Source organism: Ammospiza nelsoni, chromosome 15 (genome assembly GCF_027579445.1).
Source record: "Ammospiza nelsoni isolate bAmmNel1 chromosome 15, bAmmNel1.pri, whole genome shotgun sequence".
Lineage (NCBI taxonomy): Eukaryota > Metazoa > Chordata > Aves > Passeriformes > Passerellidae > Ammospiza > Ammospiza nelsoni.
Genome location: NC_080647.1, coordinates 17,717,229 through 17,742,527, shown reverse-complemented (window position 1 = coordinate 17,742,527; position 25,299 = coordinate 17,717,229). Strand labels below are relative to the sequence as shown.

General features: G+C 55.5%; 1 protein-coding gene across 2 annotated transcripts; it reads right to left on the bottom strand.

Annotated features, from left to right (window-relative positions):
• Positions 1 to 2,390: 2,390 nt before the first annotated feature.
• LOC132079833 (actin-binding protein WASF3-like) lies at positions 2,391 to 25,293 on the bottom strand. 2 transcript variants are annotated; one of them, XM_059482653.1, is made up of 9 exons: positions 25,176 to 25,293; positions 14,476 to 14,627; positions 12,164 to 12,298; positions 11,912 to 12,065; positions 11,527 to 11,644; positions 11,205 to 11,380; positions 10,535 to 10,789; positions 9,089 to 9,468; positions 2,391 to 8,214 (listed from the first exon to the last, which is right to left on the bottom strand). In XM_059482653.1, the coding sequence occupies exons 2-9, from the start codon at positions 14,606 to 14,608 to the stop codon at positions 8,057 to 8,059; spliced, it is 1,509 nt and encodes a 502-aa protein (XP_059338636.1). In that variant the 5' UTR covers positions 14,609 to 14,627; positions 25,176 to 25,293; the 3' UTR covers positions 2,391 to 8,056. The 2 variants fall into 2 exon arrangements, with proteins under 2 accessions (XP_059338636.1, XP_059338637.1); XM_059482654.1 differs by having other exon boundaries at positions 11,265 to 11,380.
• Positions 25,294 to 25,299: the final 6 nt, after the last annotated feature.

Sequence of the window (25,299 nt, the reverse complement as noted above, 5' to 3'; positions counted from 1 at the left end):
GGCTGCAGAGGGAGCCCAGGAAAGGCACTTGTGTCCTGAGGAGCTGCCCTGGCCCCGTGGTGTCCCCAGCAGCAGCTCTGGGGCCCAGCCCTGTGTGTGGCAGGGCACAGCTGAGGGCACAGGGGAGGAAGGTGCCAGCCCAGCTCAGCATCACCCCAAACTCACACCCTGCCTCAGGTCACCCCAACAAGTCAGGCAGCCCCAAAATTCAGGATGTCTGTTAGGGTGAGGAGCTATCAGCCCCAAAAGGCCCTGAAAATGCATTTTGAAGGAAAAGGTTTTTGAAATTTGTGGGGATTTGAGCAGGTTGGGTGGGACTTGGTCTCATGGAAGGTGTCCCTGCCCATGGGACAACCAAACTGGAAATCCAAACAATTCTGGGAGTCTGTGATTTGCTTTCTTTACCTGATCTGCCTTCCAAGACAACAAACACCAGAAAGAGCAGCCCCATCTGTGGAAAACTGGCCAGAGCTACAGACAGAGCTGAAACATCTCAGAGTAAAATTAAATCTGGAGGGGGAGCAGAGAGGGGGGTGTTGATGCTCATGACTGATTTTTGGGGCCCTGGCAGGGCTCTGCCTGAGGTGCTGCAGCTGCCAAGAGGAAATCATCAGCAGCTCTCCATGGGCCTCACAGGAGTGTCCCTGCCTCCAAGCCCTCTCCCTTTTTAACACAAGATTTTTGGTTTTTCCATGGAGTCAGCAATCCCAGCTGAGGCACCAGGGTTGCACAGCACCAGTGAGAGGTGAAAAACAATGGGATTTGAAACACTTGAGCTGGGGAAGGGCCTGCAGGGACAAAACACCTCCTGCAGTGGCAGGAAATGCTCTCCTTGCTGCACTGGGGTGATGTGGTTATTGCTTTTCCCTAAACACCACTTTCCTGGGATTTCTGGAAGTGGTTCTGGTAGCACCTGCTTCACTCTGCTGCTGACTGACTGGGAAGTGCTGCTGTGCTTGACCTTCCCTCTAGGTCTGAGGGAAGGAAAGGGAACAGTTTATCCTTCTGGAAATCACATGTGAGTTGTTTGTTTGCTTTTTTGTTTTGTGGGTGGGTTAGGTTTTGTTTGTTTATTTGCTTATTTTTAGATATTTTTTTTTTTTTTACATTTTATTTTTAGATTTCTTAACTGAGCTACCCCAAATCAAAGGGTAAATGTTAAATTGTCCATCTTAATGGTTTATTCAGTACAGTCTGTGGATCATGAATGGTGCAGAGGAGTTGCTGCCTTTTAACCATTGAAATCCAGCAGAAACAGCTGGGAGCTCACACCCTTCCCTCTCAGGTGCTTATTCTGCAGCACATTTTACCTTTATTCAATTTGAGGCTCAACACCAAAATCAAAAGGAGCTGCCCAGCCTGGGGGATGCTCTGGGGCTGTAACCCACCCAGGGATGAGGGAGAATCACAAAGGTGCCAGAAAGGCCTGTGGGCACCTCCACCCTTCCCTGGCTGCACGCAAGGTCAGAGCTTCTCTCTGGCTTCCCAAAGCCATGGCAGAGCCTCTGGGACCTGAGTTTCTCCATCCTCACCTCCAGAAAGGTTTTCCCTGAGACCTGGCTCAGCTCCTTTGTGCCACAGCTCAGTCCCACACTGACCTGCAGCACAGATTTACCCCCTCACTGCCCTTTGTGGCTTTGGCCTGGCTGAGGTTTCCCCTGTGCAGGCTGATGTGAACATGACCAACCTAAAATGATGTGAACATAACCAACCTAAAATGCTGGGCTCATTCCTTTCTGTCTTATTTTCTCCTCTTTCTCTTAACCTTACACAGAATCAAGAGCTGGAATTACCTGAGCTGAACCCCCCTGGCAGTGCCAGTGTGCAAGGAAAGGCTCCTTTCACAACCTCTGGGGCTCCCAACAACCAGCAAGAGCTTTAATCCTGTTCCTGGGAGGAAGAAGAGGCTGGAGGCACCCAGGGACAATCCCTGCTGGAGATGCCCAGGGAGGTGAAGCATCAGTGGTGCTGTGGTGGCCTCAGGCTCCTGTCAGTGATTCTGACACCACTTTGGCTCCTGTCACATCAATTCTGCCCTCAGGGACATCCTCCATGCAGCTCCTGCCTGGGGTTCCCCTCAGCAGGAGCCCAGCCCTTGCTGCAGGCTCTGGTGACAGCACCAGGATGGTGACAGTGCCCTGGGTGACAGCACCAGGATGGTGTCCTGCCCTGGGTGACAGCACCAGGGTGGTGACAGCACCAGGATGGTGTCCTGCCCTGAGGACATCCTGCTGTCCCACCCTGCCTGTGGGCACAGCTCTGAAGGCTTTGGGGCAGACACCTCCTCCCTGAAGCTCTTAACTCTGGGGTTTGGTTTGGTTTTTATTTATTCCCTCCACCAGGCAAATACAGGCACATTTTTCACCTGGAGAAGGTGGAGCTTGAGAGAGTGAGCCTAAAATCCCTGGGGTTTGTCCAAAAAAAATCAGATTCACACACAAAACCCCCTCCCTTTGATTCTCAAAAAGATGGAACCATTCACAGTCTGGCTTTAGGTTGTGTCTGGAGGAGGTTTCCCAGAGGCTGGGCCATGGTTGGTGACAGCCCTGAGGGCTCCCAGCCCACCGAGGCCATCCAGGGAGCACAGCTGTGTGGGGACAGGGACAAACCCAGCATGGCTTGGCTCTCCTGGGCTTTGCTCAGGCACTTCTGAGTGGGGAATTGGGGGCAGGAGAGCCCCAGGGCTCTGTCACCAGCAGGGAGTGGCTGGTGCTGCTCAGGGGCCACCAAGGAAGGGACAACTGCCCTCGAGGGGCTGCTGGAGGGGAAATTCATGGGTGAGTGAGCATTTGAGGCTTCTAAAGTGCAGTGCAGGTTACATGGTCTTTGCTGTAGACTGTAAACTCCTCAGGACAGACTCCTTGCCCTTATTTTTTATTTATTTTTTTTTTTATTTTTTAAATCTGTAAAGTGACATTCCAGCTGAGAAAAACCTTACCCCCTAAAGAACTACTGCTACAGGAAAAACAGGAATATTGGTGAAAGGAACAGCCTGTGCTTCCCATGGCCATCCCTGCTCCATCCACAAGGAAGTGGCACAGAGCTCCTGCCAGCTGGGGACCTCTGCAATGTCCCCTCCAAAATGCCACCTCCAGGGCTGCCACCTGCCTCCCTCCAGCAAAACTCCCATTTGTTAAAGCTGAGGTGTTAATTCAGGCTCAGGGGAGTCTGCAAGGCCTCTGTCCAGGCTGTTGGGTGTCTGGGAAGGGAGAGAGAGGTGGAAAAGTGGCTGGGAGGAAATTTGAGGGCTCTTCTGTGCAAAGAGCTCTCTGAAGAAGCCAAGTTCAGCCCTAAGTTTGTCACTGGAGTGAAACCTCCCCAAGGTGAAACAGCTGCAAAGGCAGGAGCCCTTGTGGGATGGGTGATTGCTCCTCTCTGGGTCTCTTCCCTGGGTGGGAAATTAGAAACTGGAAACTGCCCAATCCATTCTTCCTGCAGGACACTGATCCTTTGAGAGCCACCAGCAGCACCAGCCAGCTCCACGGTCACTCCAAATCAGGAAGACACAGAATGAACACTGCAGGACTTGCAGCAACCCTGAGCAGAACCAGCCTTCACTCCTGGTGTAGCTTCACAGCTGTACCACAGGCACAGTGCTCCCTGTAAAGTCCCTTTCCAGATGCACCTGGGATGTCCAAGAGGCTCCTGATGGACCTCAAGGATGACAGCTCCCATTGACATCTCCAAGCAGAACCCAAATTTACTAATTTACTGTTCCACTGACTCCAGCCCAGCCCATCTGTATGGACACAGGATATTTCCCCCTGCTGTTGACAGCCATATTTATTATTTTATGTATTTTATTTTATTTCATTTCCCCCTGCCGTTGACAGCCATATTTATTATTTTTAATCTATGCCCATAAATTGGCAAGTAGGGGGAAGCAGATAAAATGGAAAGAGGAGCTCTCAGGAGATCAGTTGGACTCATTAAATGTTTGGCACTCTGTGATTTTCCTTTGGCAATGAAATGCCACTGCTATATTTCAGCAGGGAACACGATACCTTAATGTACAGGAGAACCTCCTCAGCCCAATTCTGGCACTCTTGAGACAGGAGAAATTCAATCATCTGTGACCTGGATTGTATTTTTTAATGTCTGCCAAGCTAGATAAAATACTTAAATATTCACTTTTATATCAGCCCACATGAGGATTTGAGCATTTCAGGTTGTGTAACTCAGCATGGCCTACTTTGGGGAGCGTGCACAGAAATAGGCACATATGTACAAACCACTGAGTGTGCAGCATGTGGGACAGACAGACAGTGTTAATTAGCATGGCACAGTCCCAGCAGCACAGCCCAGAGCAGCCAAGCAATTGGTGTCACTTCTGTTGGACTGCAGAGGTCACCTGAGCAAAAAGCAGGTGATTCTGCCCCAAATGAAGGTGGTGGAGCTGAGTCCCACTGGGGATGGGCTGGCTCATGGGACTGTGGCATTCATGCTCCAGCCTGGAGGTCCTTTCCCAGCTGATGATCCCTGGTGCTGCTGGGAGGGTTGGGAAGAGCTGGGTGAGTCATGGCCAGGCCAGGAATGGGTGTCCAAACCCCCCTGAGGTCACTTCTCCACCAGCTCCCCCTCTCTGGGGTGAGGATGGGGGATCCCACCCCTGCTACCAGGACAGCTGGAGGGTGTCCATGGCAGTTCTGCTCCCTGGAGAGGAGGGTGGGGATGCTCCCAAGCAGCTGGGAGGCCATGGAGCTGAGAATATGAGCTGGGTTTGTGCTCAGGGCATTTCCTGCAGCAGAGCAGGATGGGCTGGGGCTGCTGGGATGGGTGTTTTACACCAGTGGGGACGTGGTGTAAGAACATAAAGATGTGAGAGAATGGGGGCTGAGCCTTCCCTGCCCCCCTGGGGCTGCTGGGATGGGTGTTTTACACCAGTGGGGACGTGGTGTAAGAACATAAAGATGTGAAGGAATGGAGGCTGAGCCTTCCCTGCCCCCCCGGGGCTGCCAGCTGTGCATCTGCTCTGCAGCTGTGGCCTGAGTGACCTAAAAATGCCCTTTAGGGTCCCTCCCAACCTTCCTGTGATTGTCAAGCCCTTTGCCATGCCACAGCACCAGTCCAGCCCCAGCACAGGGTGACAGGGCCATGGGACAGCCCTGAGTGCCACACACCCACAGGGTCCTGCCCCAATTGCCACAGCCCCATGTGACACACACAGAGCAGCTGGGGCATGGAAAGGAGGGACTGGATCTCTCAGGGGCCCTGGGCTGCTCTCCAGCTCCCACCAGTGCCACTGTCACATTTTCTGAAAAATCCCTTCACCAGGGTTTCTCTCCTAGGAAGCTGAGAAGCCTCAGAGAAGAATGAAAACAATAATTATCTGATTGCTTCTCCTGTGTTTTGCTGCCTTGGAGATTGTTTATCCAACAGGTGAATGGTTTTTACTTCATGACCAATCACTGTCCAGCTGTGTTGGGACTCTGGAAGAAGTCACAGAGTTTTTCAGCAGTATCTTGTTAAACCTTCTGTCTGTGTCCTTTCTCTATTCTTTACTATAGTTTTAGTATAGCATTCTTTCATATAATATAAGTACATAAAATAATAAATTAGCCTTGTAAGAACATGGAGTCAAATTCTCAATTCCTCCTAGGTCCTGGAGACCCTGAAAATACCACAGACCAGGACTGGCTCAGCTTTGCAGTCTGGGACAGCCACAGAGCCCAGGGTGAGTCCCCTGTGTCCCTGAGCCCCCTCCCAGGCCCAGGGGGGCTCCTCAGCTCTGCTGGGTCCCCACAGTGGCTCTGCAGCCCCTCCACCTCTGGAACACACAAGAGCAGCTCCACCAGCCCCTGCTGTTTTCTCTCTCTCACAAAGGGTTATTACTCTTCCTAAATTGCCTAAATAAACCAAATTTCCCTTTGCTTACACACTGTTTTGTGATTGTATCTATGTTAATAATGCTCCACCAGAAACTCCACCTTAAATGTTGCCCTGAATTTTTGCACTCCTGAATTTTTACACTGCCTCCTTCAAAGCTGCTCCAGCCAAAGCCCAGCTGCCTTCCCAAGGAAAGCAGCTCCTGGGCATTGCAGGGGCTCTGTAAAAACCTCCTGCAGCCATTTCCCTGCATCTCAGAGGGTCAACACCAGAACCAAGAGCTCTCAGTGTGCACCAGGAATTTCCTGGCCACCTGCGGGGCAAGGTGTCTCCCTGGCCCTCTGGTCACTCCTGCTCCTTGGGTTCTGCAGATGAGTTATTCCCTGTGTCCTGCTGCTTCTTGCCTTGCCCTCTCCCACATCCCAAATCCCTTCTGCAGCCCTGCTCAAGCCCACTCAGCAGCTCCCAGCCTGGGTGTGGAGGTGTGGAAGGTGTCACATCCAAGGGACAAGAGATGGGAGAGCTCCTGGTGGCATTTCACCACACCTGGCCATGAGGGGTTTGTCACTGGGGGCAAATGACATTGCCCAACACCAGCACTTCCCAGGATATCAGCAACTTGCTCTAGTGGAAGGTGCCCTTGACAGGAGGTTGGAATGAGATAATGTCTTTAAGGTCCCTTTTATCCCAAACCATTCTAGGATTTTGTGAATTTAGCCATCAGCATTTGGATCTCAGCCACATCCTCCCACCTCTTCTGCAGGTCTGGCTGCTTCTACATAGCCAAAATCCTGCTGAAGCAGCCATCACCTGCAGGGCTGCTGGGAGAGGCAGGAACTGGGCACAGAGCTCAGCTTTCCCTGTTCAGGGACTTGTGGTAGAGCTGAACACAAGAGAGGGTCTGGGGACACCACAGTGGCCAATCCACAGCTGGTGCTGGCCTGTTTTCCACAGGTGGGGAACCTCTCCCAGCTCTTTGCAGGTTTTCACACCTGCCTGGGATATTTCCAGTATTTCCCACCCCTTTGCTCTGCCTTCCTCTGTGCCTCCTCCCTTTGTAGCTCTGTGAAAATCTTCCATGGATCAAGCTCTGTTTTGATGGGAAAACAGGTATTTTCAGTGCTGAAACAGGTGTTTTCAGTGCTGAAACAGGGGCTGGTCACCCAGCTCCTCCATCAGTGTCCAAACTTGGGACAGGGGAAGGAGCAGGATCAGGCAGGGGGAATCAGTGCCTGGCTCTGAGCTGATCCCAATTGTACAGGCACAGTTTGTGGGGCTGCAAAGTGCAAGTTGAGAGTTTACCTGAAAGCAGCAGATTGTCTGATTCACTTTTTCCCAAATCACACTGAAATGGTGCCATGCTAAGGCCAAGAAGAGCTGGGCTTGGGGGAGCTCCCTGGACACCTCTGCTCCTTTGCTGGAGAGGCAGGACAGGCCCAGACAAGGCTGGCTCTCCCTGCCAGCCACTCCAGCCTTGCCTTCTCCCTTTGCTCCTAGAAAACCAGCTCTGAGGGTGGATACAGGCTGAGGTCACCAACACCTTGGGCTGTTCATGCAAGCTGGTCTGGTGGAGGGTGTCCCAGTTCTGGTTGGACTAGATGGGCTCTAAAGGTGCCTTCCTACCCAAAGCATTCCACGATTTTCCAGGGAGCAACAACATGAGGGTGTAACTGCTACTAAATGTGGTGCATTGCTCTGTAGGGAAGGAGGCTCCTGCCCACACCCAGCCTTTGGAGCTGCCTGACCCCAAAACCACCAGCAGCAGTGTCCCCAAACCCACACTGCCACCCCTGAGCTCCCGTGGTGGCACCAGCTGTGCAAACAAGGCTTCTTCTCCAGGAGCTTCTCGTTATCACAATTAACATTTAGCTGGAAAAGCACTGCTGCCTCTGGGGCTGTCTCCTCTCACAAAGCACACCCAGGGCCAGTCTCTGCTCTTGCTCCAGGTGTAAATCTATTAACCTGCCTTCAGAGAATTTTGGAAGTCATTAACTGTGAAGGTGCTGCTAATTTCTGCTCTCACTGCCTCCAAGGTGTATCCTACCAGTGCTGCTGCTGCTGCTGCTGCCCGAAGGGTTTTGGACATAGTGTAAAAGCAAAGCTCCTGACCGGGGCAGCAACGCTGGGGAAGGTGCCCATACACACCTGGAGGGGAGCAGGAGCCCCCTGGGGAAGGTGCCCATACACACCTGGAGGGGAGCAGGAGCCCGAGCCCGCCCAGCCGGGGCCCTCAGTCCGACCACTCGTTCTCGTCCAGCTCCGAGTCGTCGTCGGACTCGCTGTACTCCACGGCGATGCGGCGCGACAGGATGGTGGCCACGTCATTGCCCACGGGCTCTTTCTTGGCCTCTTGTTCCCACTGCTCCTGCACCTTCCGGAGTTGGATTCCTACAGGAAAAGGGGGAAGACTTCAGGGGGGAGTGCACCCAGTGTGCAGCATCCCCACCAGTTTTAAAGTGTTGGCTGAGATAAGAGCGGTGGTTATAAAGTTATTTGGGAGGACAGGATAGGATGGGTAGGACGAGGGAATGGTTGTAAACTGTAAGAGTAGGCCCAGACTGGATATCAGGAAGAAATTCTTCCCTGTGAAGGTGGGCAGGCCCTGGCACAGTTTGCCAGAGCAGCTGTGGCCGCTTTGGATCTCTGAAAAGTCCAAGGCCAGGCTGGATATTGGGGTTTGGAGCAGCCTGGGACAGTGGGAGGTGTCCCTGCCCATGGCAGGTTGTTGAATGGGATGAGCTTTAAGGTCCCTTCCAACCCAAACCATGCTAGAATTTTATGAATATCTATGATTACTGATTATTCTATGATACTAAGCTGTATCATAGAATAAAGCTCCTCCTCTGCTTCCACTCAGCCTGAAGATATTGAACCTTCTGAAAAGGATAAATTTACCATTTGACCCGAAGATTTGCAGCAAAGGGAAATGCAAGAGACCTTGGAGCACACCATCCACTACAGCCTGAGGAAGCCAGGGTGTCCAAAGGAAGCCAGGGTGTCCAAATGAAGGGGAATGGGTGAGGATGGTGGGACTTTGCCGGGGGAACAAAGGCAGCTCCATGCCTGGGAGCTGCCAGCAATCTGTGGGGCTTCATTCCCCCTCCAGCCATGGAGATACACTGCCTTTATTCCCCTAGCGAGGTCCCACCATCCTCACCCATCACCTGCCCACCAAGAGCTCCTCTTGCCCCCGGTGCCACCAGTACCACCCAGCTGTGTCACCCAGCCCCGTGCCCCGGCCAGGGCGGTGTCCCACACTCACCCCTGCGGATGGCAGCCAGCAGGTCGCTCCGGGCGTCGCTCATGGGCATCAGCGGCACCTGCGGCTTGCGAGGCTCGGCGGGGGCCGGCGGCGATGCGGAGTGCGCGGGCGAGGCGGACACGGCCGGGGGCCCGGGCGGCGGCGGCGGCGGCGCCACCGGGGGGGCCATGGGCCCGCTCTGAGGCGGGGAGGCCGAGTAGGGCCCGGGGGGCGCGGGGGGCGGCGATGGGGCGTAGTTGGGGGCTGCGGCCGAGCCGGGGCCCAGCGCGGGGGGAGCCGAGATGGGGCTGTCGAAGGCGGTCTGGGCCGATGGGATGACGGGCGGCGGCGGCGGCGGGGCCGGCGGCACGAAGTACTCGGCCATGGGCACCGGCTGCGGCCTGCAACAGGGCACAGCGTCAGAGCCACGGGAATCACAGAGCAAAGGGATCATCCAGTCCAACTCCTGAACATCCCAAACAGCCCCACCCTGGGCATCCCCGGGAGCTCCGTCCAAAGGCTCCTGGAGTCCCAGGTTTGGTGCTGGCACCATTCCCTGGGAGTCAGCTCAGTGCCCCACGGCCCTCTGAGGGAAGAATCTTTTCTTGATAGCCAACCTAAACCTTGTCTGACACAGCTTCAGGCCATTCCCTCGGGTCCTGTCACTGGTCACCACAAACAAGAGATCAGCATCTGCCCCTCCGCTTCCCCTCAGGAATTTGTGCACTGCAATAATGTCTCCTCTCAGTCTCCTCCAGCTGAACACTCTAAATGCCTTTAACCACTCCTCACACAGCTTCTCCTCAAAGCCCTTTGCCATCTTCATGGCCTTGTCTGAACACTCTCTAATATCTCAGTGTCTTTTTTATATTATGGTGTCATCTTTGCCATCTTCATGGCCTCCTTTGAACACTCTCTGATATCTCCGTGTCTTTTTTATATTATGGTGCCCAAAATTGCCCCCAGTATTCAAGATGAGGCTGCCCCAGTGTAGATCAGAGCAGGAAATCTCCTGCCTTGCCTGGCTGGTGATGCTGGGCCTGATGTCCTGTGGGGCACACCTGGCCCTCCAGGCTGCCAGAGCACTGCTGAAGGATTTACCATCACCCATCCCAGCACCCAGCTGGCTCCACTCTGGCTTGGTTTGCTCCAAACCCCAATGAAAGCTCTGTCCCAGAGTCAGAAGGGTGGTGGAGCTCTGCTGGTGGGATAGGCTATGGCTAATGCAGTGGTGGAAAGCAGGCAACACCCCAGGGGAAAACCCTCCATCCACCCTGCCCCATTATCTGGAATGACATTACCCCAAAAGCACTCCTGACTGATTTGGCCTCTCACCAGCAGTTTTGGACCATGAAAGCTGTGGGGCAGGTCTCTCCTGCTCCATCAGCCCAGAAATGGGAGGCCAGACCCCACCAAGCCCCCCTTCCCTTGCACACCCCTCCATTAGCCAGCAGGCTGTAGCTTTACCCGTAATCCTTGACTAGGTGGGCTCTGGGCCCGTTGAGCACGGCCTCGGGGGGCGGCGGCGCGTGGGGCTGCTGCAGGCGGGTCAGGCTGTTCTGCCGGCTGCCCGTGGGCCTGAACCCGTGCTCGGGGGGCGTGGGGGCCGCCAGCCCCTCCTTGTGCTCCGCCGGGGCCAGGTGGGCAGCGGGGGCCAGCAGCTGGGCTGGGTGGTTGGGGCTGGCCGGGTACGAGTGATCGGCAGCGTCCGACGCGTAGGACCTGCAGCGTGGGAGAAGGCGGCTGTTGTACTCCTGAGGGGGCTCAGGGGGTGAGTTTGGGAGTTGTTTGGGGTTCAGACAACAAAACAAGAACAGGCCATGAAAATATCGATGTACCAGACAGCAGAGTGAGAGCACAGGGGAGGAGGACACAACAGAGCTGAACCACTCTCTTTCCTTAGCTGCGAAACAGAAAGCGCTCCGGTTTTATCCCAGTGCCAAGGCTCCTCCTGAGCTCCAGGATGACAACTGGGGACACCAGCTATCCATGAAGCTACCACAGGTTATCCAGCTATCCACAGGCTAACAGATGAGCACCCCAACCCTGCTGTGGGCACCACATCCCGCACAACGACGGAGAGGAAGAGCAAAGCAAAGGAGAGCTGTGAGCTGAAGGTGTAGGAGGTAGAACCTGCCTATTATCTGGGGACAGTGATCCTTCCGATGATGCCATGTGATAGGGGGATGGTGAGAACCTGTTATCCGGCCGGAACTCTTTATCATACGCCATCATGTTCCACTCCAGGCGCCGGTTGCGGGCTTTCCTCACTTTCTTCACCTCCCGGGTGGAGTCCTCCACCAGCCGCTGCTCCTGGGGGGACACAAAGCCACGGCTCCACCTCCAGCCTGGCCCAGATGCACCCATCTTTCTGATGAAGGATGCACCAGGAGTGGCTGTCTCCAGGTCCTGAACACCCCCAGCTCCTGCCCCCTTGTCCCCCTGCTGCCCCCACCCACCTTCTGCCTGCGCTTCTCCTTCCTCTTGTCCTCTGTCGCCTGCAGCATCTTCTCCTTCCATAAGTTGAAGAAGTAGGAGGGGTCGGTGTAGAATTTGAGGCCATCCTTCTTGTCATCCCTGGAGGTTCAAAGGGCAGAGGGAGGGTTACCAGCCACAGGAGAAGACCCCCTGTTCCCCCTCCCAAGGCTTTGGGATGACCATAACCATGAGCTGCTGCCCCACCACAGACACATCCAACACAGCAGCCACCACCTTCAGGCCATGGACACACATCCCAAGCATCCCACACAATGAGGGGGCAGCACAGCACACAAATGGGGGTACACTTGACCCTTCTCATGGGAAGGACCCCTTTGGAGCCCCAGGGAGGGCTGTGCCCTGTACCTGTAGGGTGTGAGGATGTTGAGAGGCGGGGGTTTGTCGCAGCGCTGGTACATCTCCATCACCGGGTTGGGGATGGAGTTGCGGGACACCACCTGCTGGTTCTGCACCGTGGAGCTCTTGAAGGCTTTCCTCATGTTGATGTCCTGCAGTGAAACTGGGGGCACAGGAAGGACAAGGGATGAAGGGATGGCCTCAGCCATAGTGGGGCTCTGGTCCCGAGAGCATCACCCCAAACCAGCCCCGGCCCCTCACCTTCCTCCACGGTGGAGTCCAGCTGTGTCACCTTGATGACCAGCAGGTCCACCCTCTCCTGCAGTGAGTTCATCCTCATGTAGAAGCTGTTGGCTTCATTGAACAGCTCTCCAAAGATGTCCTCTGCGTGCCTGCCTGGCAGGGGACAATGCGCCTGTCACCACTGGTGGCTCGCCCAGCTCAGCCCTTCCCCTGGAGCTCCCACCTCCCCCTGGCTCCGTGGGTGCTCTGCCCAGCCTGGATCTCTGGGAGCTGAGCCTCTCCCAAAGTGCTGCAGGGAGGCAGGGGAGCCCAAATGATCACCCCTTTCCAGAGAGAGCAGCACCCCCCGGGGCACAGAACATTCACAGTGCCCCAGAGAGCCCTTGGATCCATCAGGACAGATCAACCAAAAAAATCACCAAAAATCACACACCAAAACCTGGGGAAATTCAGCCCAGGTAGAAAGCCAAGAGGAGAGCAGTGGGGACAGTGCCACAGCAGGGAGGATCTGCAATTTGTTTCACTTTATCAGTTCTTTTCCTGCATCTCTCGTGCAGCTTATTTATTTAGGGTTATTTAGCTTTTTATTAGGGTTATTCCTATCATGGAGCTGGAGTGAAGTGTCTGGCAGAGCATTGCTGATACCTGTAGGCTACAGCACCCATCCCATCCCATCCCATCCCATCCCATCCCATCCCATCCCATCCCATCCCATCCCATCCCATCCCATCCCATCCCATCCCATCCCATCCCATCCCACAGATCCTCAGGGTTTCCTCCAATCTCAGCTCTCAGACAGTTCCCTAGATCAGGGCACTTTCAGAAGCTCCTCAGAGCACTCCCCTGCTTGGTCATGTTTGATTCCCTTTTTCCCTGGACTGGAAGCCTGAGCAGACGTGGGTGCTGCTCGTGTGAGCCACTGCACTCCCAGCAGCTCCCTACACCCTGGGGTTATTTTTCAGAGTATTTTAGAGCAGAATCTGCTTCTGGAGGTGTGTGAAAGAGGGGGCGCCCTGAATAGCTTCTCTCTCTATTTTAAGTGGATATTCAGCATGAAATAGGTTGCCCCTGTTAAAGCTTCACCCTGGTGTGAGCAGTGCTCTCATGTGCCCCTTTCCTGCTGAGATCAGTCCCAGGGCAGGAGACAGCTGAGGGTTTAGACCTGTGATAGAGACTCTCTTCCTCAAAAAGCTCCAACTTTAAAAAGAATAGCTTGGGGTATTGTAAATCTTCACCTGGCCTTCCTATTTCTGGCCAAGTGGAAAAGCAAGGGGCTCCTGAAGGCTTTCCATCCCCCACTGCACAGCTGGAGGAGGAAAATGGGTCTCAAAATGGCACCAAGTTCCCATTTCAAGCTAAGCCAAAAAACCAAACAAACAAACAAACAAACAAACAAAAAAAAACCCCAACCAAACCCCAAACTTTTAAATACTTATAAATTATATATAATATTATTATTTTATATATGTATGTATATAATAATAATAAACAAAAACAAACATATATATATAAAATATATAAAATATAATAAATATTTAATAATATAAAATAATTTTTAAATAATTAATATTAGCAACAATTATTTATCCTATAAATAATTAATTCTATAAAATTATATTAATAAATATATAAAATAAATAAAAAATTAAAAATTAAAAAGTAGGAGCATCCTCCTATTTCCAACAAGCTGGATAATTCCCACTGAGTTAGGAGTGGCTGTAGCCCACACGGCTCTCACACAACTCTTGTTTCTCTCTGTTTGGAACTGGTGGGAGCGCCTGTGGCATCCCAGTGCCATCCCTGTGCCATTTCAGTGTTATCCCAGTGCCATTCCAGTGCTATCCCAGGGCCATCCCATAGCCATCCCAGTGCCATCTCAGTGCCATTCCAGTGCCATCCCAGTGCTATTCCAGTGCCATCCCATTGCTATCCCAGTGCCATTCCAGTGCCATTCCAGTGCCATCCCTGTGCCATCCCAGTGCCATCCCAGTGCCATCCCAGTGCTATCCCATTGCCATCCCAGTGCCTCCCCAGTGCCATCCCTGTGCCATCCAAGTACCATCCCGGTGCCATCCCAGTGCCATCCTAATGCTATCCCAGTGCCATCCCAGTGCCATCCCAGTGCCACCCAGTGCCACCCCATTCCCATCCCAGTGACACCCCAGTCTATCCCAGTGTTATCCCAATGCCATGCCATTCTCATCCCTGTCCCATCCCAGTGCTATCCCAGTGCTATCCCATTGCCACCCTGGTGCCCTTCCAGTGCCATCTCAGTGCCACCCCTGTCCCACCCCGGTGCCCCCCTCCCCAGGTGGCTGTGTGTGACTTACTGAGGCTGCCCAGCTGTTTGATGATGGCAGCCAGGGTGCTGTTGGTGACACACTCCAGCTCGCTGGTCACGCCGTCGGGCAGGGCCCCCCGGCACAGGTGCCGGGGCTCGATGTTCCTCTTCACCAGCGGCATGGCGAGCCCTCAGCCTCTCCTGGGACAGCAGGGGAAGGGAAGGACAGAGGGGGGAGCAGAGGGAACACCACAGATGAGCTTGAACAAAGCTTTGTGTGTTTTGAATTTTTTACACAGCTCTGTTGCAGAATCCGACCCATCGATTTTCAGGCATTTTTCAAATAACTCACAGGTGAAACTGAAAGAAAATCCCCTTGTTTTAATTAGAAACCCTGAGACTGGACAAATTGAAGGTCTTTTCTGATTAATCACTTGAATTAAAATCAAAAATCAAAATCAAAATGAAAAGCAAAATACACAGTTTTTATCATTTGGCTGTTCCCCCACACTGCTGATCCAGGAGGTTCCTCCTGCCCACGCTGGGACAGGCAGGCCCAGCAGGACTTTCCCAAGCAGGGCCAATGCACACTGTGAGCACACAGGTGCCAGCATGGAGGTGAGGACTTTGTCCTTACCTTTGTGCCACCATGTCCTCTCCCTGTCACCTCCCAGAGCTGCTCAAGCCCCTGTGCTGAGCCCTTCAGCTGGCCCCGAGCAGCCTCACACAGCCCAAAGAGAAGCCAGGCAGCGCTTGTAATGCCATTATTTCCAGCTCACTGCAGCCTCTCCAGGGTTTTATTTGTGCTCACACTACACTGAGACAAGCTGCTGTGGCCAGCTCATCCCAGCTCCCTGCCTGGCCCCACAGCATCACTGAGTGCCCCCACAGCTCCTATGTGCATCCCCACAGATATCTGGGTGCCCCACAGCATCCCTGGGTGTCTCCATAGCTCCTCTGTGCACCCCCACAGCATCTTTGCGTGTCCCCACAGCATTTCCAGGTGTCCCCATAGCTCCTTGTGCACTTCCACAGCATTTCTGGGTGTCCCCACAGCATTTATGGGGGTCTCCATAGCTCCTGTGTACAACCCCACAGCATTTCCAGGTGCCCTCATAGCTCCTTGTGCACCCCCACAGCATCTTTGGGTGTCCCCACAGCGTTTCTGGGTGTCCCCTGCTCCACTGTCCCCCCTAAACTGGGGATGGTTCATTTTCCACAGGGTTTAAGGAGATGTAGGGAGACCAAAGGCCTCACCCACCCCACTGAGGGCAGCCATGGGAGCTGCAGGAAAGGATGAAGGAGGGGCACCATGGGCTGTGGGGTGCTGGGGACAGGGTACCCCGCTGATGTAAAGGGTGAATGGTGGGAAACAGGCTGGGAAAAGAGGCAAAAAAGGAGCATTTATTATCCATGGGGGTGGGGACTGGGACTGGGACACAGGCCCTGGGATGGGGACACAGACCCTGGGATGGGGACACAGACCCTGGGATTGGGATGGTGACAGAGATCCTGGGATTGGGAAAGGGACACAGACCCTGGGATTGGGATGGGGACACGGACCCTGGGATGGGAACAGGGACCCTGGGACAGGGACAGGCAGTCACCCCCCAGCTCACACAAGGGGATCTTGGGTGCCATGAGTGCATCGAGGCTCAGCCCAGCTCCCAAAGCAAAGGCAAGCTGGTGACTGTGCTGATGAGGACCAGAGGGCACCAAGAGCATTCCCAGCGATCAGAACCCCCCTGTCCCACATCCCCACCCGCCCCATGTTCCCCAGAACGCTGGCAGCGAGCAGAGGCAGCTCCCGCCATGGCCGCGAGCGGAGCCAGCGCTGCTGCCCCGAGCGGAGCCAGCCGTGTGCAGAGTTCACATTTTTTGGCCCCGGCAGCTCAGACTGAACAGTTTCCCATTGACAGCGCCCGGCCAGCGCTCCCAGCAGCGGCAGCAGCTCCTCCGCTGCTTTCAAATGCAAATCCCAGCTCCCCCCATGGAGGAGCCCTCAGCCTGTCCTGAGGGGTGCAGGGGAAGGAGCCGGGGGGATCCCCCGGGGCTCAGAGCGAACCCTGAGCCCTCCAGTGCTCCCCATGGCCGTGATGATGTCCCCACCTCCCAAAAATCAAATTTCTGCCGGCTGTTTGTTCTGTGTGCCAGCATTTGCAGGGATGTACAACCCCTTCCCCTTCCTGGGCCCCCCGAGCCCCCCAGGCTGAGCAAAGAGCTTCACCCCGAGCTGGTTTGATGTGTGCCCCCGAAAGCTGAGCCCTGGCACGTCCCAGGGCTGCAGCACTGCAGGGCACAGGGCAGAGCCCTTAACGAGCTGCAATTAGGGACAGGGAACAAAGAGCCGTTCTCAGCATCCCCTGGGCCACAGCCACCGACACGGGCACTGGACACAGCCCTGGCACCCGGGGCTCTCTGTCCCTGCACAGGGCACAAATCCCCGGGGGGAATTGGGGCCACCTGAGCCCGCAGCCCCCACGGCGACCCTGGAGCAGAATGAAGGGAAAAAAGGGATTTTGTGATTTTGTGGTTTGGAACTTCCCAGCAGGGACAGATTGGAGGAGAGGCAGAAAGTGGGTGAGGGGTGTGATGGAAGTATTTGAGGCTGTGCCATGGGAGGGCATCCCTGGAGGAGGAAAATCCCTTTAATCTCACCCCAAAGAGGCCAAACAAGACTCAGAGCTTGCAACAGAAGGAACCAAGGAGGAGTTTGGCACATTTTTATGCAAGGAGAGCCTGTAAAGGAAATTTTGACCAAATCACAGGAAGAGCTGTTTTCCAACCCCCCAATTAATGGAGCACAGGGTTCAGAACCCTTGCACAGCCCTCCCCTGACAAGAGTTCTCTCACCCTGCTGCACCAACAGCACCAAACCTCTGAGCTCTGCCTTGAAATCCCAACTGCTCACCTAAAATCTGCCATCTCTAGGCCTGTCCTGAGCCCAGATCTCTGGTGGGGATGGGCTGCACGTGATTCCAGAGAGGCCAAGCTCATTTCTGTCCTCTGTGGCACATCCTGCTCACCCACCCAGAGGCTGCACACAAATCCTGAGCACTGAATGGGGCCAGAGCCTCAGCAGGGCATGCTGAGCTGTACCCTGCCCTGCTCCTGCTCCTCCTGCTATCACAGGTCATTCCCAGGACTTCAAGAGAGTGATTTTGAGTGGCAAAATCTTCTCCTCAGACCTTCAGGAAGAGGCTCCCAAGGGCAGGGATGGTCTGGGTGCAGGCTCCAGGATCATGTGCATGGATAAATCCCATGGGATTTTGCTGTGTCCTGAGTGGAAGGAAGGCAGGAGCCCACGGTGGGAAGGGGGGTCAGGATGCAGGAGGAGGAAAATGGGAGCCACGAGCTCAGCAGGGTGAAGGCAGGAGAAATGGGACCAGCCAGGAGCTGGTTCAGGTTTCAGGCACACTGTGGGGATTCTCCCATCACTCAGCTTTTCCCTGTGACTGGAGAGAGCCAACAGCCCTAAATCTTGTGCTGGGAAATGCACAGGTGAGGGGAGACACCCAGAGCTCCCGACCTGCTCCCCAAACCCCGTGGTGCAGCTTGGCAGTGAATCAGCTGAGCTGACCAGGCAGGGGAGGACATGGGACAGAAATGAGCTGTTCACTGTGCCCTAAGATGCTGATTTCCCCAAAAGGAACAAACTGCCAGCAGCACCCCAAATATAGAGCTGCTGGCAGCACTGAGGGGCAGCCCCTGCTGTGTCAGAACAGCTCTGGGCAGTGAGGACTGTCCCAGAACAGCTCTGGGCAATAAGGGCTGTCCCAGAACAGCTCTGGGCTCTAAAGGCTGTCCCAGAGCAGCTCTGGGCAATAAGGGCTGCCCCACAACAGCTCTGGGCAATAAGGGCTGTCCCAGAACAGTTCTGGGCAATAAAAGCTGTCCCAGAACAGTTCTGAGCAGTAAGGGCTGTCCCAGAACAGCTCTGGGCAATAAGGGCTGTCCCAGAACAGCTCTGGGCAATAAGGGCTGTCCCAGAACAGTTCTGGGCTGTAAGGGCTGTGCCAGAGCAGTTCTGGGCAATAAAAGCTGCCCCTGTCCCTGCAGACCAGGCTGGGGATGCCTTACAGCTGCTGGCCCAGGGGTGACCCTGCAGCTGGCTCCTTCCAGATGTTATCCCCCACCTCAGCAGCACCAGCATCTGGCAGCTTAGATCCATCAGGGCAGAAAAGCAGCTCTCATTTTGTAAGAGGGTCCAAAAAAATGAATTTTCCATCCAGCCATTGCCCCTTACATTCTGTGCCCTCACCCCCTCCCTGTCCCCAGGGCCACTCTGTCCCCTGGTCTGTGATTTACAGCCCAAAGGGGCCTGGAGGAGCAGGTGTGCTCTGGTGGCCCTGCAGGGAGGGCCAGGCTGGTGAGCACAGATCTCTCAGGTGCTGCTGAATCCCTGGGGCAGAGTTCTGGCTTGGTCAGTGCCCAGCACCTGCAGCCCTGCTTGGGGTGGCATGAGAGAGAAGGGAGAGGTGTCCTGGCTCCCATTTTCCTTCTCTGAGCTGTGGTGGAGCAGGAAACAGTTCTGGGGGTTGTTTTCCTGCAGGAGACCCCTGGAGTGGGAGAGGAGCCGTGGCAGAGGTGGGCAGCCCTGCAGGGAAGGATTCCAAGCTGCAATCACCAGCTCCAATATTCCTGATGGGATCAGGGGTGCATGGAGCAGCAGGAATGAGGGAAACCTTCCCTCTTCAGCCAGGAAAAACCCCAGGCTTGGATTTGAGGAGGATGTGGGTAAGTGTGTGATAATGCAAACACCTCAGGACTGGGAGTTGGGGTCAGCCCTGCCCTGAGCTCAGTTCTAGGCCAAGTTTGGGGCATCTGTTTGCTCAGCTCTTGCAATCAAAGCTCTTTCCCAATTTGGGCTTCCCAGGGTCCCTCTGAGCCCTGAGGAGTAGCACTGCCAGAACTGGAGACTTTTGCAAGGCAGTAAATCTTTGGTTGGATGCCAGGAGCCAGAGTAGAGAAAAAACCAGGAGATAAGTTGAAAACCTATTAACCTTGAACAAAAGAAGTGAATATTAAACAAACAAGAAGTGCCACAGCTCCTGGTGGCTGCTCAGGACCCTGTTTTGATGCAGAACCCTTGGAATGGAAAGGTGAGGAAGGGCTGGGGGAATGAGGGGGCACAAAGCAGTCCTGAAATAGTGAAAGGAGCAACAAAACCCCCGAATGTGAAGTCAGGGAAAGGACAAGAGGCAGAGCTGACACTCAGTGGGGCTTGCAGGTGCCTGAAGGAGCTCATCCTGTGCAGTTTGGCAGGATGGATCTGATAGAGAAGAGGGCTGGGAAGGATCTGGGGGTGTGTGATGCCTCTGAGCAGCCAGAAATAGGTGGAAGGTGTGAAAGCAGCAGCTTCTCGAGGTGTTGATTTGTAGAGCTCTGCCACAGCGTGCTGGAAACCAGCGTGGGATGGTTCAGAGAGCAACAGCACAACCCTGCAGAGGGCAGAGAGGCCACAGCAGCACCTCATGGCTGGGGACAACCTCTGGTTCGGGTGGCCCCAAACTCCTGCTGTTCTACCAGTGGGGAGAGCAGAACCTACAGGGCTTCTCAGAGCCTTCAGGGGCTGCAGTTTTGTTGTCTCAGGAGAAATCCAGCCAGAAAAAGCTGTGCAGGTGGCTCTTTGTGGTGCAGGGAAAAGCCTGCCTGCGAGAGCTGGGCCAGATCTGCTGATTTGCCTCCCACAAAATGGAGCTGCACCACAAGGACTCGCTGCTCTAATTTACAAAATGCATCTGCCACCACTTCTTCATTTGCTGGCAGCCCAAATGCCTGAGAGCAGCACCAGCATGACAAATGTCACTGCTCCCTGGGAAGGTGACCACTGCTCCAGAGCTGTTCATTAAATGTATTAAAACCAGCTGGAACCTGAGTGCTCCCCTTGCTCCAAATAAAGCAGAAGGCAGGACTTCAGTGAGAGCAAATCCTCAGGGTGGCACTGGGGGCTGGTGGGCATGGGGAAGTAATGCCACTGCCTGCCCCTTCCCGGAGAGCCCTGCATCCCACAGGAGCCTTTACAAATGGTCTGGGGCCACAGAAACCCCACTCTGGGACAGAGTGGCTTTGGGGACAGGGAGAGGATGAGGGCACAGTTAAACACGTGGAAAGCTGTTGCAAAGAATGTAAGGAGCAATGGCTGGATGCAAAATCCCTTTTTTTGGACCCTCTTACAACATGAGAGCTGCTTTTCTGCCCTGATGGATCTAAGCTGCCAGATGCTGGTGCTGCTGAGGTGAAGGAAAATATCTGGATAACATCCCAGCCCCACTGCAGGGTCAGCAAAGCATCAGGTGGGAAAATGCCCTGGAGACTGGAAACCCCAGGGTGTGGGATGGAGGTTTTGTCCCCCATCCCCAGGATATCAGCACAGGGGGGCTGGAAACCAGGGCTGGGGCTCGCTGTGAAATGAGTGGAGAGGTCTCAGCCCTGGGTGGCACAGAGGGATTTTTGCTGCTGGCCAGAACAGATTTGGGTGGAGCTGGGGAAGAGCCAGGCCCTGGTGCCAAAGGGGGGAAAGAGCAGGGTCTGGCTGCCCTGGGGCACAGCACCATCACTGCTGAGCCATGACCCGTGTCCCACAGCCCTGACCTGTGTCCCACAGCCCTGTCCCACCCCTGTCCCACCTGGCAGTGCTGTCCCCACCTCCCCCCGGCTCCTCCTGTGCAGCTCCCCCACGGCAGCTCCAGGGAGGCTCCACTTCACAGCAAAGTGCAACCCAACCTTAAATCATAGCTAAAAATATTCCTCGGGAGCTTGATTAATAAATGCCACCGTTGGTGGTTTGGTTTGGGGGATTTTCCCCCCTCCTTCTACCGTAAAATGTTTCAGCCCCAGGAGCAGCACTTGATGGAGCTGTCCCTGAGCCCCAGCACTCCCCAGGGCTCTGCAGCACCAGCCCTGCTCAGGAGGAGGCCATAAAATCAGGAGGCTGCCATAAAAGCAGCTGCTGTTACCCCAGGGTCAGTGCAGGAACCTTGTCCTGCTGTGAGTCTGGTTTAAAGCAAACAGGCTCCCAGAGGGGTTTTAGCTAAATGATGTTTCGTTTAGGGTAGGTGAGAGCAAATGCTGTAAATGACAGAATCACAGGAGGGTTTGGGTTGGAAGGGACATTTAGGATGATCTCATTCCACCCCCTGCCATGGGCAGGGACACCTTCCACTGTCCCAGGCTGCTCCCAGCCCCAATGTCCAGCCTGGCCTTGGGCACTGCCAGGGATCCAGGGGCAGCCACAGCTGCTCTGGGCACCCTGTGCCAGGGCCTCAGCACCCTCACAGCAAAGAATTTCTTCCTAACTTTTAATCTAAATATCTCCTCTTTTGGTTCAAAGCCATTCCCCATTGACCTATCTCTATTTCCCCCTCTAAAAAGTCTTTCACTCCTTTTGAAAAGCCCCCTTTAGCTCATGGAAGTGGCTCTGAAGTCTCTCCAGAGCCTTCTCTTCTCCAGGCTGAGCAACTCCATCTCTGGCAAGCGGATTTTCAGGCAGTAGCTTTCCTTGGGGTCCAGTTAACAGGGAGTTTGGGTTCTGTTGTTTGATTTCTCAGAAATGGGGAGCCCTCCGTGCCCCCTGGCACTGCTCATGGAGCTGAGGCCACTTCTCCAGGTCCCTCCCATTCACCCTTGGCTCTGCTGTGGATACGGATCAGAGTATCTGTGTCCATGCAAAAAAACCCCATCCATCCCAATACCCTAACGCTGAAGGGGAAAAGGAGGGGGAAAGCTGTGGATGAAACCGTGCAGGACCCTCCTCCATCATCCCTGGCTGCTCATGCCCAGTTCTATGAGGGGAATGCCTTGATGGGCACAGGAGGCGTCAGGGGCCGGGCTGTGGGAACAGCACCGACCTCAGCTCTGCTTTGGCTGCAAGAGATCCCTGCTGGCCCAGGAATCATGTGTTGTTTTTAATGACTCCATCACCAAAGGAAAATCTTCAATGACAGCTTTTTTTTTCCCTTTTGTGCCCAGCTCATTACCAGAAGGATCTCCCTCGCTCGCCGCCGGGCTGTGCGGGCAGGAGGCTGCTGAACAAACCAGCCTTTTTCTCCGCAGCATAGAGGGAGCTTTGATAAAGCGGGGAAACCCTCGGCCAGCAGCGAGGCGCTCTCTGCAAACCCTCTGCTGCCTTTGGGAACAGCCGCGGGCAGGGCTGGCATCTCCAGCCTTGGAGCAGAGCGCTCCCAGGCAGCCCCAGGCTGCTCCCTGCGGGGCTGGGCTCTGCCTGCCGCTCCCCATCTGGGCTTCCCCACCAGGGCTGGGCCCTACAAACCTGCGGGTGGATGTGGGGAACAGGGGGCAGATGCCAGCCTGGAGCTGGCTGCAGCCTCGCTGCTCAGAGACGTGCGAAATGCCGCGGGGTGCAGCTCACAGGGTGGCTTTTTGGATGAGCAGCTCTGCAAAAAAAAGGGAAAAAAAAAAAAAAAAGGAAAAGCGTTCTTGCTTTTCTTTTTTTATTTCTTAACACTTCTGGCTCGAGGGCTGTTGTTCATAACTTGTCAAGATCTTGGCATCGGCGGCTGATTTGTCATCCGCCATAAAATGGAGGATGAGCATCTTTGGTTCAGAACTGGGCCAAGGGAGATGACAGCTCAAAGCAAAATATGCTTCAGCTCCAGTTTGCTCCGTGGGCTCTGGCTCCCGGGGAGAGGAGCGGACATTTGGGGTCTGAGTGCATCACAGTGCTCTGGGTAAGAGCCCTTCTCCTGCTCCTCGTTTGCGACAGCGCAGCCCGGTGCACATTAACCCTGTGCCTGCCAGAGCAGCCTGTGCTGGACCGATGCTGCCACGGCCCTGCCCTCCTCACCGAGCTGTCACCCTGCATGCCACCAACACACTCAAATACCACCAAAACACCATTTTTTAAAAGAAAATGACACCAGCAATCTCTTTAAAACCCAGGCAATGAGCTGCAGGTGCACATTAACCCTCTGCCTGCCAGAGCAGGCTGCGCTGGACCCATGCTGCCATGGCCCTGCCCTCCTCACCGAGCTGTCACCCTGAGAGCTACTGACATACTCAAATACCACCAAAGCACCATTTTAAAAAATAAAATGACACCAGCAATCTCTCTAACACCCAGGCAATGAGCTGCAGGTGCACATTAACCCTGTGCCTGCCAGAGCAGGCTGTGCTGCCGTGGCCCTGCCCTCCTCACCGAGCTCTGCGACCTGTCACCCTGGCAGCTACCAACATACTCAAATTCCATCAAAACACCATTTTTAAAAAGAAAATGACACCAGCAATCTCTTTAAACCCCAGGCAACGAGCTGCAGCGTGAGGGGTGTGCCTTGGCACGCTGAAGTTTGGCAGATGAATTATGAATCCTGCCATTCCCGAGCTGCCCGCACATCCCGGCGCTGCTCTCCCATCCCTTCCCCTCCTCCGGCAGCGTGTCTGGCCACACGGAGCAGCTAGCAGCTCCATCAAAAAGCATCCCAAGCCGCAGGTAATGCATCCATGGCGCTGACACCACCACGAGGCAGCGAGAACTCGAGTTTGAAGCGAGAAAATCCATGCTGCCTGCAAGTAGCTGAATCACGGAGCGTGGAGGCCCAGGCTCGGCAGCTCTGAGGGGCTCTGAGCCCATCTCAGCTCTGCCCAGGGGGTGCCCCGGCCTGGGGGGGTCACCAGGGGGGCTCTGAACCCAGCGGGGCTCCAAATGCCGGGGAGGGCACCAGGATGGGGATGGAGGGTGGGCCATGCATGACAGGTGACAACGGGTTGTGCCCTGCTCAGCGCTGTCCCCGCTGTACCCCCAGCCTCACATCGGCCTGCAGAGCCCCCCGGAGCCCCCCAGTTCCCCAGCCAGGGGTGATGAGCCCTGCCCTGCGCTGGCTGTGGGAGCACAGGCAGCCGTGGGCCCAGCGGATCCCGCACAGCGATGTGAAGATGAAGGATCCTCCCTCCCCAGGATGGCAGGTGAAGCCCCCCGCCCCCACCCCGCCCCCGTGCGAGGTGCAGAGCAGCCGGGTCCCCTCCCTCTCCATGCAGGGATGCGAAGTGACAGCACACACCCCCCCTCCCCTGCCTGAGAGGGTGCAGAGAGGCCCCGAGCCCCGCGGTGCGATGTGCCAAGCGCTGCCGGCATCCTCCCCCCGCCATGGGAACGTGCGGAGACGCCTGAGCCCCCTCCTCCCCTCCAGGCAAAGGTGAAAACGTGGAGGATCCCACCCCCAGGCCATGAATAGCTGCAAAGTGGAGAGACCCCCACGCGGGGATGAGAGGCAGCTTGGACAGCCCCTTCCCAAAGCAAGGATGCGAAGGGATGGAGGACAGCCCCCCGCCCCCGGGCACGGATGCAAAGCTGGGGGGGATGCAGCAAATCGGGGATGCAGAGCGGCCCCAACCCTCCCGCAAGGATGTGAAAGGATGGAAGGACCCCCCCGAAAGGATGTGAAGGGATGGAGGATCCCCCCCGAAAGGATGCAAAGGGATGTGGAGGATCCCCCCCGCACGGATGTAAAGGGATGGAGAACCCCACCCCCGCAAGAACCCCCCCACCACCGGAAAGATGTAAAGCAGCAGAGCATCACCCACCCCCCGCGCCAGGATGCAGAGCGGTGGGAGATCCCCTGCGCGCAACGACGCCCCCCCAAAAGGATGAAAAGGTGCGGGAGACCCCCATCAAAAGGGCGCAAAGCCCCCCGTGCCCCGCGAGGGGATGTGCCCCCCTGGCGCTCACACCTGCGGGCACAGGGACCCCCCGCTCTCCCTGCGCCGCGCCATCCCCGCAGCCCCCGCGCTCACCTCCGCTGTGCTGGGGGGCCGGGCCGTGTCTCGGCGGGGCCGTGCGGGGCCGTGCGGGGCTGCGGCCGCCGCCGCCGCTGCCCGCGCCCCGCGCCCCGCTCCGCCGGCTCTGCCCGCGCTGCCC

Coding starts and splice junctions, on each gene's coding strand:
- LOC132079833 (XM_059482653.1), bottom strand. CDS start 14,608: ATGCCGCTGGTGAAGAGGAACATCGAGCCCCGGCACCTGTGCCGGGGG. Junction 10,790..11,204: donor TCACTGTCCCCAGATAATAG/GCAGGTTCTACC, acceptor CCCACGCTGCAG/GTCCTACGCGTCGGACGCTG. Junction 8,215..9,088: donor GCTGGCTGCCATCCGCAGGG/GTGAGTGTGGGA, acceptor CTTTTCCTGTAG/GAATCCAACTCCGGAAGGTG.